General features: G+C 41.5%; 1 protein-coding gene across 1 annotated transcript; it reads left to right on the top strand.

Annotated features, from left to right (window-relative positions):
• The first annotated feature begins 15,982 nt into the window (after positions 1-15,982).
• Positions 15,983-17,383, top strand: LOC145797886 (uncharacterized). The gene is made up of 2 exons (XM_082885320.1): positions 15,983-16,851; positions 17,005-17,383. Exons 1-2 carry the CDS (start codon positions 15,983-15,985, stop codon positions 17,381-17,383), a joined length of 1,248 nt encoding a protein of 415 aa, XP_082741446.1.
• The last annotated feature ends 1,426 nt before the right edge of the window (positions 17,384-18,809 follow it).

The raw sequence follows: 18,809 nt of genomic DNA, 5'->3' as shown, positions 1-18,809 counted from the left end.
TTGTTCCCAATCTTGCACTACCTCAATTTTAGAAGAATCTATAGTCACCCCTTCCCCAGACACCACATGGCCTAGGAACTTCACTTCCTTCAACCAGAACTCACACTTCCCGAACTTAGCATACAACTTGTGGCCTCTAAGCAACACAAGCACCACTTGCAAGTGTTTCTCGTGTTCCTCCTCAGAGGGTGAGTAGATCAAAACGTTATCAACAAAGACAACTACAAAATGGTTAAGGAACTCATAAAAGATCCTATTCATCAAATCCATAAAATGGGCTGGTGCGTTAGTTAACCCAAAAGGCATCACTAGGAACTCATAATTGCCATACCGTGTACGGAATGCCGTTTTCTGGATATCCTCCTCCTTTACTGTCAATTGGTGATAACCCGATCTCAAGTCGATCTTAGAAAAGCAACAAGACCGCTTCAACTGATCAAACAAGTCATCTATACGAGGCAATGTGTACTTGTTCTTAACACTTACCTGGTTTAATTTCTGGTAATCAATACAAAGTTACAATGTGCCATCCTTCTTCTTGGCAAAGAGAGCCAGTGCTCCCCAAGGCAAAGTACTAGGGCAGATAAAGCCCTTATTTAACAATTCCTGGAGTTAAATCTTCAACTCACTCAACTAGGCGGGTGCAAATCTACAAGGTGCCATAGAAATCGATTTCGTGCCAGACACTAGATCAATCAAGAACTCGATCTCACGGTGAGGTGGTAAACTAGTGAGATCCTCGGGAAAGACATCCGAATATTCACAAACTACCCTTGGCAACTCTACCTGGACCACATTATTCTCAATCCCTAAGAATGTAACAAAAAGGAGTCTAAGCTCGCCCCGACCACGTTGATCACACACTAGTAACAAGGCCCTATCAACTCAGTCCCCCAGGAAATAAAAACAATCACCACTCAAGGTGCACACTGTAACTCTCTGACAGTAATAGTCTATAATGGTCTGATAGGATGACAACCAATCCATGCCCAAAATAACATCAAAACTTGACATATCAATCAACACAAAAGCAAAAGAAAGTCACTAACAAGCAACCTCTATCTCACAACCTTGACACCCCTAGTCCAACACAATCTCACCACCAACAGGTGACTCTACCCTATGTGGAGATGTTATTTGAGGCACTTCTAACCCTAATGCTAATGCAAATGTAGATGAAATAAAAGAATGTGATGCACTAGTATCAATCAACACATTGGCAATAGAATTACACAACAATAAGTTACCTCTCACTACCGAAGGTGCTGGCAACAAATCTGGCGTGGTAACAGCATACACACGCCCTATAGGTCTCTACTCTACCTATTCACCCCTCGGAGCGTAAGTTTAATACACTGACTGAGCCGAAGAGGCTTCCTGATTGGCCCTCAAGGCCTGAGCTGACGGTGCAAGTTGATGACTCTATGTCTATCTCGAACCAGACGTTCCAGATGTGCCACCTACTTGAGGGCAAAACCTCCTCAGGTGCCCTGATTGCCGACACTGATAACAGGAAGGTGACTGACCTCTCCCCTGACTCTAGCTCTAAGAACGAGCCGCAGATGGTGCTGCCTGCTACCTTCTTTCTCTCTGCGGGCAAACTACTAACTTGTGGCCCAACTGACCACACTTGAAGCAAGTGATCCCTCTCTTACCACCTCTCCTAGATTCAAAACTTGGTACTGGGAAAGTGGACCTAGACTGTGCTCTCTGGGACTGTTGTGGAGTGGAATCCCTCTGCCTCTTACTGTCCCGAGTCTCCCCTGAACCTCCTGATTTCTCTACCTGAAGCCCTTCATCCGCTCATTCTCAGTCAGAATCACGGTCTCTAAGTGAGTCACCACCTCTACAAGACGGTCGTAATCCCTAATCATGGATGCAGCCACCTTGAAAATGAGTCTGGTCCTCAACCTCTTCTTAAACTCCAAGCAACAGCATTCCTCCGTCGCTACAAGCTTCGGTGCAAATCTCAAAAGACTAGTAAAGGCAGCTTCAAACTCTACCACCGATTTGTTAAGTTGCTTGAGCTTCAAAAACTGCTCCCTGACAGTGGGAGGCAAAAACTTGTCCTAGAAGGCATTAACAAAAGCCTCCTAAATCACCCCAATATACCCCATCACAAACTTCCACCATTGACTCGCATCTCCCTTCAATTGGAAGGATGCCAAAGTCACCCTTAGCCCATCGTCCTCGATGCCAAGCATCTCAAACGTCTTCATCATTTGCTCCAACCTCTTATCCACCTTCAACGCTTCCTTCGGATCCCCTAAAACTTATTTGAATTTGACCAGAAGAACTCTCTCTTCAGAAAAGACAGCCATGTATTAGCAACATGGGCCTGGACTTGATTCCCAGCTCTGAGATTATCCATGGATTCCCACAATGGTCCAGCCATTTCACATGCTAAAACACCCATGACCTGCTAACCAACTGATTCAGCCACATTGGTCTGACCAACTCCTTCTTCCTATGTCGAAATATCATTCGGTAACGGCACCTCCTGTCGTCTAGGCTTGCCACGCCTACCCCCACTGCGTCTACATCTTGACATCCTAATGAAGGTAACACCAAAGATTAGGACATTTACAAATGTGTCGAAGCTAACTCACTCGCGTCCTAAAGCGGTGGGCAACAATTAATTCACTCCACATAAGTACATAGTCACATAAACACATACGAATTTCCTTCTTAGATAATGATCGTCCCGTTACATTGCCAGAGTTCCAGTTAGAAATAGCAGTGATCAAGTACTCTTCTAACAGAACTTCTAGAAACTCATAGGCCCATTCAATATCTTAGAACCTAAATTCCATACCCACTTAGTCACATACGCATGTTATAACATAGCATTCCAGATTAATCTTAATATCATCTAACAAGAGAACCCATTGTGGTACTAACCACTTCCCACGATCCAAATTGTTCAAACTCGATAGTTGTGATACCAAGTTGTAGACACCCCATTTTTTTCTGACCTTAAGACTCAGACGTTACCAGTTGAGCGCTCGGTGATGCTGCATGTTGTGCTCGTTCTGAGGTTTCGGAGTCCCGGCTACGAGCCTTGCCTCTAGACTTCAAGGCTCTTTTGTGCTTTGCCTCAGTTTGCGAACCAGGTCCTGTTTTCTTTGTTTTCTCTTCCCGAAGGGAGGGAGAGGTCTCATAGACCATCTCTCAGTGGCCATAGGCTACGTTTCGTGGTCGTACGCCATTTTTCCTGTTTGGAGCCCAATTTTTGATTTTCGGAGCCATCGGTCGTGTGCCTCGGTTCGGGACCGCTTAACTACCTCCGTTTACTCAGGTTTTTGGCACACATCTTATTTCCTCCCTTTAGAGGAACACTGTGGCCCTGGAGACCACCTTCATGGTCATGCGCCACTTCCGGTGCCTAGTAGCCTGTTTTCGGGGCCCCGAGCCGCGCGTTTTGGCCCCCAAACCTTCGTTTTACATCCGTTTTGGTCCATTTTTTGTGGAAACCCTATTTTCACTGTTAGGGAAGTGGTAGGATGGTGGCCGGCCACCTATTCCCCTGAAAAGCCAGTTTTCTCATCTTCTCTCTCCAAAAGCCGATTTTTCTGACAGAAAGTTGGTTTTTTCCACTTTTGAGCCACATTTTCTGGCTTTTCATACCACCATGGTGATCTACTCATCTGGGAGGCCACCAATATGGGTAGGCCGACCAGTAATTCACTTTGACCCTTTTGAATCTTGCTTTAAAGCTAGCTTTTCTCTCTCCTGGGTCACATTTTCTGGTTTTTCTCCACAGGGCTGTGTTCCACTCATCTGGGAGGCCACCTTTCTGGGCAGGCCAACCAGAAATTTTGCTTGACCCTTTTGACCCCTGGTCGGCCGACCATGGGGAGTGGTCCGCCTGCCACCTTAGCTGGTCGGCCAACTTTCTGCTTTTTGCTCTTATCAAGTGCAACACAGCTGTGCCAGCTGTGAAGCACTTAACCCACTGTCCGAGATTTTGAGCCTCTTTTTGATCCTTTTTAATTGGTTTTCCCCCCCTTGCTTAAATTGTTGGAGAAGCTTGACTCTTTTGTCAAGCTTCTTGAGGAAGCTTGACCATTTTGGTCTAGCTTCCTCAAGAAGCTTGACCTTTTGGTTAAAGCTTCTTTGAGAATCTTTGAACCCCTCTTAAGGCTTCTCTAAGAAGCCTTGGCTCTTCCCCTCTATATAACCAACCCTCCATCCCATTTTGCAAGGGTTAGAAAAATTTGGCCAAGGCACATGCACTCCACCCTCCATAGCCTTCTTCTCCAAAGCTCCAAACCCTAATTTTCTTGGCCATTTACACTACACCTCTAAGGCTAACACCTCCATCATCCATTCCAGCACCTTGGAAGTCATTTGCAGAGGTTGAAAGCTCACCAACTTGGTCCAAAAGCTGCTGGACGTCGGCTCTTCAAGGGTAAGTGCCTATTTCCCCTAAATCCACATTTTTTTGCATGATTGGTTAGCCTTATTTGAAAGCATTTGTGGGCTTCGATCCAAACTATAAAGTGCCTAATTTTGATCCCTTATTCAACTTTTTTTAAGGGAACTTTGCTGTTTGAGGTCATTTACTTCCCCTTATCCTCTATCTCTCTTTTAGGGCTATTTTTGCATCATATTTTAGGCTTACTTGTGAACATTTTTGAGATTTGTTATAAACTGGAAAAGTTATTATTTTGAGCCCCTCTTCAAGTTTTATTAAGGAAATTTTTCTGTTTGGGGTCATCTTCCCCTATGCATGCTTCATTCCTTCATGATTAGGGCCATGCATTAGAGCACTTGCATTGGCCATGGTTTGGCCTCTTAGCCACTGAAATCCAGTGGATTTTCAGTGGCTTAGATGTATTTTTGAGGGCCAAAATTAGAGGGGGGTGACCCCCTCTCTCCTTGTCTTGTTTGGGGGTCTTTTGGGCCTTCCAAAGGGACCCTATTTTTCATGCATCGAAGTCACCTTTTGGGCCCAATTTTGTGGGTTTTAAGGTCTGCCTTAGGTCTATCCAAGGCCATTTTGATCATATTTTATGTCTATAGTGCATGTGTAGAACAATTCCATTCAAGGCCTTTTGAAGAGGCCTTTCTTTGCATGTTCCCTAGACCAATTTCAGGGTCAATTTGGTGAGTTTTAGGGCTGTCATATTTGATTTCTAGAGTTGGTTGTGCCATGCTAAGTGTCCTTGATGCATGTGCTTAATTACCCCTTGTATGCCCTTCCAAAGAAGCCCCTCATTTTTGCACATGTTGGCTGCATTTCAGTAATTATTTGGACGTATTTTGGCATGTTTTATTCACTGATTTTTGCTGGTTTGGTGAGATTTCATATGCTTCATATGCATGCCATGTAAACCATGTTTGCTAGTCAAAGTTGCACGCTATTTTAGTCCATCATGCTAGCATCTTTTGCTCATGCTTTGAACTAGGAATGTTCATGTTTTGGGACTGCCTTGGCTCTGTCTTTGTTCTTCATGGTCAAATAATGCATGCTTTGTATAGCTACAAGTCAATACATGTGCCTAGTTTTGAGTTTCGGGGCTTACTCCATGCATCGGGTGCCATGTTTGCATGATTCGGGATCATTTAACATCATATTTTAGTGATGGAATTTACATGTTTGAATGCCATGCTGCATCCTTGCCATGTTTTGGTAGAGTGGCATTCAGTGCCTTAGGGTCGGTCCTCGGTTTGCGTGCATGGGTGCACGCATTTCGGTTGTCTCATTTTCATCTTATGGCCACTGATGTGAGTGTGGCTAAGGTCCACTCATATTAGTGTAACTCCATTATGCATTGCGTATGTCTTTTCAATTCATAGCATTGCGTATGCTAGGTTGCATGTTAGAGCTTTGTGTATGCCATGTTACATCGAGCATTGTGTATGCCATTTCATAGCATTGCGTATGCTACGTTGTATGTTAGTCGCATTGTGTATGCCACCTCATTTGCATCGTGTTTGGGATAGGAGTTAGCCCAAGCATGGGAAACGAGGGACATTTCGTACTCCGAGTGACGGAACGTGTCTCAATTCCCCGTCGCCGACACTCCAGATTACCCATGATGGAATTTAGGTCTTGTTGTGTTTTCATGTGCATTCATCTGATATTGAGTCGTGCAATTCAGCTCCTCGGCCATCATGCATCGATATGCGTGATTGGTGGCACGAGGATTGAGGACTACACTCCCTGAAGAGTAGTCATGCATACATGTGTGAAATACTTTGCCATGCCCCTTTGTTGCTCTCTGTTGCAGTAAATCAAAAATAAGCGGCCTTCCGGAGCGTTGCACAATATTCTGAAAACAATTGCAAACAGAGGCGAATCGGGGCATCGTAATGGATTTCCGCGCCAGGCAACTCAAGCATGCATCTCCCATCATTCAGAACAGAGCTGAGGTAGTCCATAGGCTTGCATGCTGATTTATCGCTTTCCTAGTTAATTTGTTAATTAATTAGGGTTTTGTAATATTTAATTATTCATTTCAGACTGTATTATTCTTTCAGACCCTCCGAGCGAGGGCACAATTGTAATAAGTGTGAGTGTGTGTGATGTATGTCTTCCAACCCCACGTCTTTCTCCCTTTTATTTACCAACTTATGATGGTTAGATTAGGGCATGTTTCAATTAGCATACAGTATAATAGCATGTTTGCATTCATCCATCTGTCTTGCACGCACTGGGCTCGGCGCATCATACTAACTGCATTTGTATTTCAATTCCAAGTTGAATACATGTTAGCTGTAGCATCACCATATGCCATCTTAGAATAGCCGAGCCCATTGTAGTTGCATTTTGCATGTGTTGCATTAGGCATTTCTGTATAGTTAGGATCATGCATGGATTTCTAACATAACTTTTGTTTTGGCTCGGAGTACTCGGTAAGTTTTTATTCTTTAGCATCCTTGCATGCATGTGAGTGACTGCCATGATTGCATGCTTACCGTGAGGCCTGAATGCCTGTGGGTGAAGGTTGGGTATTTGGATTGGAACAATTCATCAATTGTGAGATTTTAAGCCCACTTGAGAGTGGCAAATCATCATGTTTTCTAAGCCCACCTGAGAGTGGCAAATCCATGTCTTAGCCTACTTGCGGGTAGCACCATCAAACCATTTTCAAATAAACAAACATGAAATGTTTTGTTCCAATTCAGGCGACCCAGTCTATACTTGTATGCTGTGCGCATCACGTAGTAAATCTAGGCTAATAACCGGAATAAGAACGCATAATGTTTTTAAAACTCGATATCATGGTTAGTAGAGGCTGATCTTTGATTGGGCGAGCGGGGGTGCTCACGAAGTGACCTTCCCCAATCGTACCCAAGTTCCCGAGCCGAGGAAACTTTGGTGATGACGGACACGTGGCCTTAGGCAACGAGTTAGGGTTTCCTAAATTTTCCAAAATAAAATATTTAGGTGGCGACTCTGTATCTGGCAAAGCAGTCCATGTTTGGCACTTCTTTCAAAAAATCTATTTTCAAAAACAATTTGCTAGATTTGGACTCTTTGATTTGCATTGCACTCTGCGAGATTAGATACAGGACCGTGACATTGAGTCCTGAACTGTAGTGAACCCAATGAACAAAACGGGGGGGTTTTCCTCCCGGGACGTTCGAGGATGTCTACAGTTTCTGGCGACTCTGCTGGGGAATTAGAGAACTTGACTCGAACTCATGATATCTTGTTTTGACAACACTTATGTGTTTCCTTGCATTGCATGTGCATTGGTGCGCCTAGGACACTGTGTTTGCCATCTGCTATTCCTGAACGGTTTGCCGGAGGCTGCGTGCCATAAGACTGACCGGTTACAGGCTCTGCCAGTATGGGAACACAAACCTCGTTTTTACTGGGGCACCCTTTTGACCATTCGACCTAGTGCATATTCGGAATCCATAGTGGCCATTCCAAGCTAGGACAGGTTGCTTACCCGATAGGCTGTTTGAAACCGCTGTGTGCATAGTGAAACCCTAGCTCCTGACAAAATAGGACAAGGAAACCCTACCCCAACATAGGGGTGTTTTGGCTCTTACTTGCTTGCTATGTGCTGTCAGAGTGTGTCTCTACAAGTTGTGTGTATCAGTTTGCAAGTCTGAGTATCAGGCCTGTGGGCATCAGGATCAGTATTTGGGGAATCAGTTTTACCTGAGGGTATCAGTTCACTGGCCGAATTTTGGGCAGAATTCAGTAGAGAGCACACTCATTTAACTATGCTCATATCTGTTCAAGTGAAATCAGGCTGAGATGCTGCATGTTTTCTCTTTTGCTAGGGTAGTCTTGGAACCATAGCTTCAGAAGGCTCCGATATCCCCCGAGGTTCATCGGACTTGTGCTGATAGACTTTGTTAGGTCAGAGATTCAGTTCAAGGGAAAATCAGTGTTCCTCCACTAGAGGTAGGGTAAAAGGGGCTAGTTAGGCACAGATCACCGGTTCAGCAGTTACCAGATCAGTGGCCCTTATCCACCCCACTAGTGAATAGTCAGGCTGAGGCCTCAGTTTTTATCAGTTTTTAGTCACCCCACCAGTCAGTCAGCCGGAACAGCAGAACATGGCAGGGATGGAGAAAATGATGCGTCAACTCCAAGAAAGTATGAGACTCATGCAGCAAGACGCTGCCCGCCGGACGGAATTTGCCAAACAGCAGGCTGCAATCATGGCTCAACAGATAGAGTTAATTACCCGGCTACAGCAGCAAAACGGAGCATCTGCTTCGCATCAGGCTCCTCCCCCACCAGGAGCTCCAGCACCTGGGGAGACACCAAATGTCCAGGAAGGTACGAACATTCCGATTGGGCCGGCTCTGCCCCCAATCCTACCCCAATTATCCAAAACACCCACCAACCTGCCGGATTCTCCCTTTTGAGTCTGAGATGGGCCCCACAGCACTAAAAGTAAGCAAGCTTGAAAAACTGTTCAAGAAATCTCAGGGTGTCAAGTCCATCCCGGACATTGAGGATGGATATACCGATACGGTCGTGACGCTGCCAGACCGCTTTAAAATGCCACATATCAACCGCTTTGACGGATCTAGGGATCCCCTGGTGCATCTCCGGTTGTTCTCAGATATACTACGGCCGATGGGCCTCACCAGACCGCAGAAGCTTTCATTGTTCGGCCAGACCCTGTCAGGTGTGGCCGCTATCTGGTATGCAAAATTAGAAGACGATGTCAAACGGAACTGGGATCAGATGGTCGAGGCCTTCGTTGCGCAGTACTCCTATAACACGCAAATCGAGGTCACAACCCGTGATCTTGAGACAACAAGGCAAGAGCCTAAGGAGAGTTTTCTGATTTCGTAGCCCGCTGGAGGGCCAAGGCCTCAATGATGACCCTTAGGCCCACTGACAAAGATCAAATCCGGATGATTGTGCGCAACCTCCAGCCCAAGCTCATGTAGAAGATGATCATTCTCCCCTTCCCTACCTTTTCAAATTTACATGAGATGGGAGTACAGATCGAGGACGCAATGAAGCAGGGCCTTCTTGACCAGGAGAAAGAGCAGCCCAGGAAGGCATTTTTCCGCAGTTCAAATGCGACCACCAGTGGTGATGCAGCTGCAAGATCTTCTGAAGTGGGCATGGTTACCACCATCGCATCAAAAACAGCTACCCCATTCACCGGTGCGTCCGGAAGTAGCTCACAAAAAACCAAATATCCACCTCGAGTCAAGAGGGTTTTTACCCCACTTTATATGCCTTTGTCAAAGGCTCTAGGGGTCTTAATCCAAAAAGGACATTTGAAACCATTGGAACGACGGCCTTTACCTGATCCTCTCCCTCCAAAGCATGACCAGACTAAATACTGTGCCTACCATCAACAAATCGGTCATGACACTGACAGTTGCTTTCGTCTGCGCCATGATGTACAGGATCTGTTTGACAACAAGGTCATCGCCGCACCAGCTCAGCAAAGTCTATCACCACTGGATTAGTGAACTTAGGGGATAGTGCAAATATGTGATCAGGGGATGAACCACCTGCGGGTGGCACTCAGTTTACTCCAGATGTGGCATGTGGCACGCACTGTTTTGAGCATTTGTGAATACTAGTTTTTATATTTTCTGACTTGGGTATTGGGTCAGTTTTGTTGTTTTGTGCATAGTCAGTCTTTTTGTACTGTGTCAGTTGGGTCTGTCTTGTTGTATCGAGTCAGTCCTGTTTTGTTAGAGTCGGGTGATCCCGGGGGCGTTACCTCGGATATCACTATTTTGTTTTGTGTCTGTCTTTTCGCTTCCTTTTGAGTCTGTTTCTGCCGGGGAGCCAGTAACACCAAAAGATTTGAATGAAACAGCAGTGGTTTTTCATGCTTTTGTGCTTGCTTCTGTCTTGTGCCGGTTGTGCCAAAAATTTGAATGAAACGACAGTACTTTTTGCCTGCTCTTCTGTGCTTTGAAATCATTGTATTGACCTAAGCTTTTCAAAACTTTTTCTAACACTGCGGTGAAAACAAAGGGGAAGGAATTCCTCGGGTTTTGCAAAAATTTGATCAATTGAGAGAAAGAGAGGCATGCTAAGCCCTTAACAAATGAGATCATGCTTGTTAATGTGAGTACTGAGAAGGATCCTGGCTTGATCCAGATTGGTTCTACATTGTCTTCAGCGCGAGCGACTAGTCGCTTTCTTAAAAGATTTCAAAAAAATGTTTTGCGCGGTCCTGCGAAGACCTGTGTGGAATCACTCTTGAGATTGTGCAGCTTAGGATCGCTCTCAGCCTCGAGTCTCGACCCTCACTTTCAAAACTTGAACTTGGATTCAGAATGTTCAACGGTCAATTACAATATGAGGCCTGTGTGGCCAGATTTGAAGCACCCCTCGAACTAGGGGCACAAAATGTCCGATGGTGCTCGAAGAGCCGAAGATGGATCATTCCGCAAATTAATGAAGATCGGCAAGAATGCCAAATCCCCAAAGGAAGGAAAGAAGAAAGTATCGCTGAAGGATAACTGAGTTCCTACCCACAACACTAGGAGCAAATTCAGCTCCCCTATTGGGTGGACTCCTGCATCGTCAGCGAACAGCAGTCATTCTCCTGGATTCAGATGACTTCAGGATCTCAAAACCATTTGACATGGACAAAGATACACTTTTACCCTTGAGAGGCTCGCTGAGCCGAAAACCCGGAAGGGCGACCCAAGCAAAAGTTAGAGCGAAAAAAAAAAGAAGAAAAAAGAAAAGAAAAATGCAAAAAATGAAGAAAAAGAAATAAAAATCTTGAAAAGATTGAAGAAAAGAAAATGAAAAGAAATGAAAATGAAAAGAAATGAAAAGAAAAGAAAATGAAAAGAAATGAAAAGAAAAGAAGAACAAAGCTCGCAAGGTTGAAAACCCGGAAGGGCGACCTTGGCAAAAGTTAGAGCGCAAAAGGAGAGGTTAAATACACGAGTGTACCTTAACCCCGAACTACGTAAGGCTGGATTCCCATCTTTGGGATACATAGGCAACTTCATCCTGAAGTCCAGCCGTAAAACACTTCAAATTGATTGTATCCATGTGTTGGTTCTGGTCATCTTTGTCTTCTCTGTGTCCGAGAATTTGGTTGTAATTGTCATTGTGATGACTGGTTGCCACGTGCTGCGGCGCTATCCAGACTAGGGGCAACTTTCCGTTGCCGTCCGGCGTGCTGCGGCACTATCCAGACTAGGGACAACTTTCCGTTGCCGTCCGGCGTGCTGCGGCGCTATCCAGACTAGGGACAACTTTCCGTTGCCGTCCAGTGTGCTACGGTACTATTCAAACAAGGGGCAACTTTCCATTGCCGTCCAGTGTGCTGCGGTACTATTCAAACAAGGGGCAACTTTTCGTTGCCGTTCAAAGTGCTGCGGTGCTATTCAACAAGGGGTAACTTTTCGTTGCCATGCAGTGCCGTTCAGACAAGGGGAAATTCTCCTTCGGATCTGAGGTTGTGCATCTCGAGAGTAGGTTCCATGCTCGTTGAGTAGTAGCCGTTTGCAAAAACAGTTTTGAGAATTTTTACTGAGGTTGACTAATTCTCTCGAAAATTATTCCATTTTTTTCAAAAAACTGGACCATTTTCTTGGACTCAAAAAAGGAAAATTTTCAGTACTCATAACCTAACTTGCATGATTTCAAATCAGAAAATTGAACAAGCATGTTAATCTAACTCTCATGCCGGTCAAAATTGTTTTAGTAGAAAAGCAAAACAAAAAAATTGGTCAAAATGATGAACTAGGGCACAGTTGAGTCATGCTTTTTGTCTTTCCCCCGTCGTCAATGCATTTGCCAGAAAGGGCACCATACTTGTCGGAAAGGGCACCCTTTTCGTTGAGAAGGGCCCAGCGGAAGCTAACAGAAAATGGCTGAAAGCTCTCATATCCTCCGAGCAACGAGGTATCACTACAAGAAAATCAGGTTTTAGCAGCGTTTTTAATTGCAGCGGCCTAGAAAATGCTGCTATAGATGGGCTATTGTAGCGGTTATTAACCACAACTAAAAATTAAATTTTTAGTAACATTTTTGACCTAAAACGCTGCAACATATTTTTTAATAATGACGGTTTGTACACAACCCTTACTAAAAAGCCAATCAAAATAGAGTCCCACCAAATCGAACTCTGATTTCGCGCGAAATCAGATTTTTTTTCCGTGGGGAGTGGATATATAACATATCAAAATTTCAGTCAAAAAAAAAAAAAAAAAAAAACGTTCAACTCATCTAAAACTGTGCCCTAGTCCAGCGCCCCTGTTTGGCGAAGTAGCAGAGTTCATCCTCCCCCGCAGCGACGTATCGGCGTTCATCCTTCCCCGTAGCATTCATCATCCTCCCACTGTGATTTCAAGGTCAGTTTGCTTTCTCTGTTTCTCTTTCTCTATCCCTTTCTTTCTTCTTGTCTCTCGGTTTATCTCTCTGCCATTCTCCCTTCTACTATCTCTGTTTATGTTTTTCCTATACTGTCTTCGGTCAAGTTTGGGTCAATGAAATTCATTGTTAATCTAACGACTTGCCACTCCATTCAACGCTTCTAATCTCTCCAAAACTTCTTTACTTTGAAGGATTTCATGAACATCTTGAATGATTTTAATTTGGAAAAATAATTTAGAAAATAGAAAAAAAAAATTGTTAGTATTCAATATATGTATGTACTGACCCCGACCTGGATTTCCATGTGCCGAGTCACACATCAGAAATCTACAAGGGGCAATGAACCCAAAGGACATCCCTTGACTAGCCCCTTTGGGAAGCAATGAGCCCAGGAGACATCCCTTGACTATCTCTTTTGGGGAATTCCCATGGTTGTTGTTATATATCTATTAAATAGATGCGTATGATATTAAAGAACTTTTAAAAATAAAATGCTAACACTATATGTTGATAATCAGTTCATCTATAGTATGTTCAATGAAAATTTGAAGTAGATTGAGATTAACCAGTAATATGTTCAACAAAAATTCAAAGATTGAGATTAACGGGCCATAGAGATCAACCCAATCACTATAACACCTTGGCAGATTATCCCATTTAATTACCTCCATTAAGGAGAGTCAAGGGGAAAAATAAACCAAGAAAAAAGAAAAAGGAAATAAAATTAAGAATGATAAAAAAGAGAATACTGAGGAGAATGCATCACCACTAAGTCAACTGCAACAGAGAGTTTGTAGAAACACTTAACATGGAATAACTTATAGCAGCCAAAACCACTGTTTTTCTCAAACAAAAAAAGTTACAATTTTGCACAGAGTTTTCTTTCCGGAACAACAATGGTGACATAAATGATACTCATGTACATATATCTCCTTATATTATTATTTGAGAAAGTGAACCCACTAGATGTTTCCATTAACATATAAATATAAAGTTTAGCTTTTGTCTTCTTGAGGTTGTGGATGTTTTGTGGGTGCTACGGCTTGTCATGTCTTGATGGATATATTGCATAACCACTTTTAGTTCTTCAAACACTTGCAATAATTTGTTTTTGGAAATCAACTTTTTAGTGCCTGTTTAGTTAAAATATGAGGTGAAAAAAATTAGTGTTTGGGAATGATTTTGACTTCTATACAAAAACATGCAAATAGTAGAGAGAATGGAAGGAATTTTTGACCTTTTTTATGATTTTATGATTTTTTTAGTGACTTTTTAGCTAAGACAAACAATCCCTTAGAACCATATTTCTTTTTGTCACCAAGGCACTCTTATTTGTGAGCTGGCATAATAGGGGGAAATTTTACTCAAATCAGGGGGAAAAAAATTCTGGGATGCACATCACAGAAAATTTGCGGACACCATTCATTTTTGTTTTGTAGTTTATTTTTGTTCTGAAATTTATATTCAAATATTTTATTTTTGTTTGAAATTTATATTCAAACAATACAAATATTCAAATTTTTTCTGGTGTGCTTTCTAGTGTGCATAATGGGTATTATGCTTTCTGGTGTGTCTTGCAACTGGTCTGAATTCTTGGCTTCTCAACTGTCTGTTAAACTCTGTTATGCATGACTCTAAGGGTGGGAGTTAGTGTTAATAGTAAGGGGGTTGTGGCTTATGGTTGGCTTCTGCTGTTCTGCACTGGTCTGCTGTCATTGATGCTTTGGGTACATCCAGATGTGTAATGGGGCAGCTGCAATGGGGCTGCTCCTGGTGTGCTGGTTGCACAACTGGGTTTCATTGTTTGAGAGTTATCCATTAGGCTGTTTGAGAGTTATCCATTTGGGAGACTTGGGCAGCTTTTTGATTTCTTCCGAATGATGTCATTTTATTTTACCACCGTCGGTTACTATTTTTGCACTATGGTATGTTATTTATGCCATCTTGAGCTGTGAATCTCTGCTATGTTGTGAGCTTTGATTGAAATTAGTGTTGGAATCTGTTGCTGCAGGATTGGAATGCTAGTTTTTGAGGAGAATGTTAATTGTTTATTGGTTTATTACTTCTTTGTTTCATGTATCTGCGAACAAAAAATATTAATTTTTTGGGAGGGGAAGCACTTAATTAGTGACTTTCTTGTGAATTAATTTTCTTGATATTGGTTGTGCTAAACATTTAATATTACAAGTTAAGTTGTTTCTGTTTAGTGTCTAGAACTTGATGATCTTGATGTCATCTATTCATATACAGTTCTCTTTCACATCAGTGTCTGCTTATTATCATTTACTTTGGTGTTACTTGTCACATGCATAAATGGTGCTGCAGAAGAATGTGATTTAACTGACGAAAGAAGAGCGAGATTAGAAATGAACTATGTATGCAGTACTTGAAGTTCTTTGAGAGTTTGATATATATTGTTGGACCCATTCGCTATTAGCTTTAGCTTTGCAGCTGATTGTTTTCTTGACACATTATTAACTATGAAACACAGATACTAAAAAAACTATACGTGTACATTGTATACATTACGTGAGTAGAATGCTGCATGTTATAATTACTCAAATAAAAGATGAATCCCTAATCTGGACACAAATCGATGTGCCACAAGTTTAGTATAGATTACTTTTTCAATGTTATTGTTTTCCCTTTAATTCATAAAAAATTTATGTACTAAGGTAGAATTGTAGTATTTTCTTAGAAATAGTGTATTATATTATATTAGAGATTTTTCTTATCTATTATGTAATACTTAAATTTAATCATGGAGTTTAAACCATATAATGTATTGTACAAGAGATTTTCTTAACCTTCAATAACCAAACTTTCATTATGTATTTGCATGTCACATGAAAGACAGTAAAAAATCATAACCAAACCAAACTAAGCCTTATGTTCCATCAAATGGGGTCGACAGGGTAAAAAAAATCATAACTCATAAAAATTAAAATGCTACATAAATTGTGAAAATGAAATAAAAGAAAACAAATAAAAAAAAATGAAACATATCAATATAAAATAGTTCAATTTTTGGAAAAGATATACATGAAAAGTCATATACAAATAATTCAATTATGTGTACCTACACTAAATTGTGTAGTGCTTTTTTATATTAGTATAGATAACTCTTTATATAATACATTTAACTTTTTATTTTGTTTCGTGGTACTTCAATTTAGTTAATTATCAATGGATAAGAGTTGGATAAAGAAGAGTAGATTGTCAAGAGATTATATGCAAGGGATTAAAGAATTTTTAGAGTTTGCTTCTCACAATGTATCTAATGATGGAACAATTTCATGTCCATGTATGAGATGTGTGAATTCATACATGTTGACCCTAGAAGTTGTACATGATCACTTGGTATCCTATGGAATTAGTCTGGGTTATAATTGTTGGTATCTTCACGGGGAAATTATGTCTGCAACGACTTCTAGTAGAACTAGTCAAAGCCATGAAGAAATACGACCTGAGTATGGTGATATACGTGACATGTTGCGGGACGTGTTTCCCATGCACACCCAAAATATAGATGAATATGCAGAAGAAAGTAATTTACCAGAACCATCTGATCAAGGTCCAAGCATGCAACGACCTCAAGAAGATCCTAATGAAGATGCACAAAAATTTTACGACTTACTGAAAGATGCTGAGAAGCCTTTGTATGAAGGGTGCAAGAATTTTAGCAAGTTGTCAGCAATTGTGCATCTGTATCACTTGAAATGTCTTAATGGATGGAGCAACCACTCATTCACAATGTTGCTTCAAATTTTGAGAGATATGCTTCCTTCAGATGCAAATTTTCCGAAAGCCTCTTATGATGCCAAGAAGATTATTAAGGATTTAGGTCTCGGTTATGAAAAGATTTACGCTTGTCCTAATGATTGTATGTTATTTTGGAAAGAACATGCAAATGATGAAGTGTGTCATTATGGTGCTTCAAGGTGGGCAACAAATGAGAATGATTTGCAGCATAATATGAGTACTTCATCTAAAAAGAGAAAGAAAAAGGCTGCAAAGGTTTTACGGTGGTTTCCCTTGAAGCCTCGATTGCAGAGGTTGTTCATGTCTTCATAAACAGCTGCTTATATGAAATGGCATGCTGAAGGTCGTACAAATGATGGCATAATGAGGCATCTTGCCGATTCTATGGCTTGGAAAACATTCGACTCTTGATATGTAGATTTTTCCTTTGACTCCCGCAATGTCAGGTTGGGGTTGGCAGCAGATGGATTTAACCCTTACGGGAATATGAGTACTAGTTATAGTATATGGCCAGTCATATTGGTCCCATATAATTTGCCTCCATGGATGTGCATGAAAAGATCTTCTTTTATCCTATCATTGCTTATTCCTGGTCCGAGCTCCCCTTCGAATGACATAGATGTGTATATGCAGCCTTTAGTTGAAGAATTGAAGGAATTATGGGATGTTGGAGTACAAACTTATGATATATCTTCCAAAGAGAACTTTCAAATGCATGCAGCTCTAATGTGGACTATAAATGACTTTCCCGCATATGGTGATTTGTCTGGTTGGAATACCAAGGGTGCTCTTGCATGTCCTTGTAATTATGAGACTCATTCTTGATGGTTAAAACATAGAGGGAAATATTGTTTTATGGGCCATAGGCGTTTCTTGGATAAAGATCATAGATTTCGTAAAGATAGAGCATCATTTGATGGCAAACAAGAAATAGAATCAGCTCTTGATATACTATCTGGCTTTGAGATCATGATGCAAACAGAAGACCTTGATTACAAATTTGGGAAGACAAAGGCAAATGAAAAAAACAAAAAAAGAAAGAAACAAGCGGATGGTGATGAGATACAACCATGGAAGAAAAGAAGTATATTTTTTACATTGTCATATTGGGCAAATCAAAAATTGCGTCACAATCTTGATGTGATGCATATAGAGAAAAATGTGATTGATAATGTATATGGAACATTGTTGAATTTAGATGGGAAGACAAAGGATAACTTGAAGGCACGTCTTGACTTACAAGAGATGGGTATAAGACGTGAACTTCACCCACAAAAGATCAGTTCCAATAAGACATATTTGCCTCCAGCTTGCTTCTCAATGATTTTAAAAGAGAAAGATGACTTCTTAAAAGTTTTGAAAGGGGTAAAAGTCCCAGATGGTTATGCTTCAAATATTTCACGTTGTATCCAACTTAGACAGCGTAAGATTATAGGTTTGAAGAGTCATGATGGTCATATTTTGATGCAGCAACTTCTTCCTATCGCATTACGAGGAACATTACCAAAAAAAGTTGCTTCACCTCTAATTGAGTTATCATGTTTCTTTAGGGAAATATGTTCTAAAGTCTTGCAAGTGGAAGAGCTTGACCGACTTGCATCTCGAATTGTACTGACTTTATGCAATTTGGAGAGAATCTTCCCTCCCTCGTTTTTTACTATTATGGTGCATTTAGTCGTCCATTTGGCCACTGAGGCTAAAATTGCTGGCCCAGTTCACTATAGATGGATGTATCCCATTGAGAGGTTAGGTGTGACAACTTGTATCCATTTGTGTTTTTAACCCACATCACAATGACATCCAATTTAGTCGATCTATAATCATGCTGTTTTTCATGTAGGTATCTCCAACGACTAAAATCTTATGTTCGTAATAAAGCCCATCCAGAGGGCTCTATTGCAGAAGGATACATAGCTGAAGAGTGTTTAATATTTTGTTCGCGGTATTTGGAATCTATTGAAACTGTATTCAATCGACCCTTAAGAAATGTGGAAGATTCTACAGGGGCAATAATGAATATCGAACTTGATCAAAAGTCATGGATACAATCGCATCATTATGTGCTATTTAACAATGATGAAATTCAACCATATCGGATGTAAGCAATATTTATGAGTTATGGTATATAAATAAGTTTGAGTTTCCCATTTTAATACTTGCAATAGTAACACAAGTTAGGAATGAACATACAGAGAACACAAGGAGCATATAAAGAGACAAAGTCGTCCGCGTCGTCTAACTGATGAAGTTC

Source organism: Camellia sinensis, chromosome 8 (assembly GCF_055761805.1).
Source record: "Camellia sinensis isolate YWXY chromosome 8, ASM5576180v1, whole genome shotgun sequence".
Taxonomy (NCBI): domain Eukaryota; kingdom Viridiplantae; phylum Streptophyta; class Magnoliopsida; order Ericales; family Theaceae; genus Camellia; species Camellia sinensis.
The sequence above is the reverse complement of the archived record's forward strand: the minus strand, read 5'-3'. Positions and strand labels throughout refer to the sequence as shown.

What these genes read in the sequence shown, in the direction of transcription:
- LOC145797886 (XM_082885320.1), top strand. Translation starts at nt 15,983, where the DNA reads ATGGATAAGAGTTGGATAAAGAAGAGTAGATTGTCAAGAGATTATATG. An exon ending in TTGAAGCCTCGATTGCAGAG is followed by an intron (nt 16,852 to 17,004) that starts GTTGTTCATGTC and finishes CCGCAATGTCAG; the next exon opens with GTTGGGGTTGGCAGCAGATG.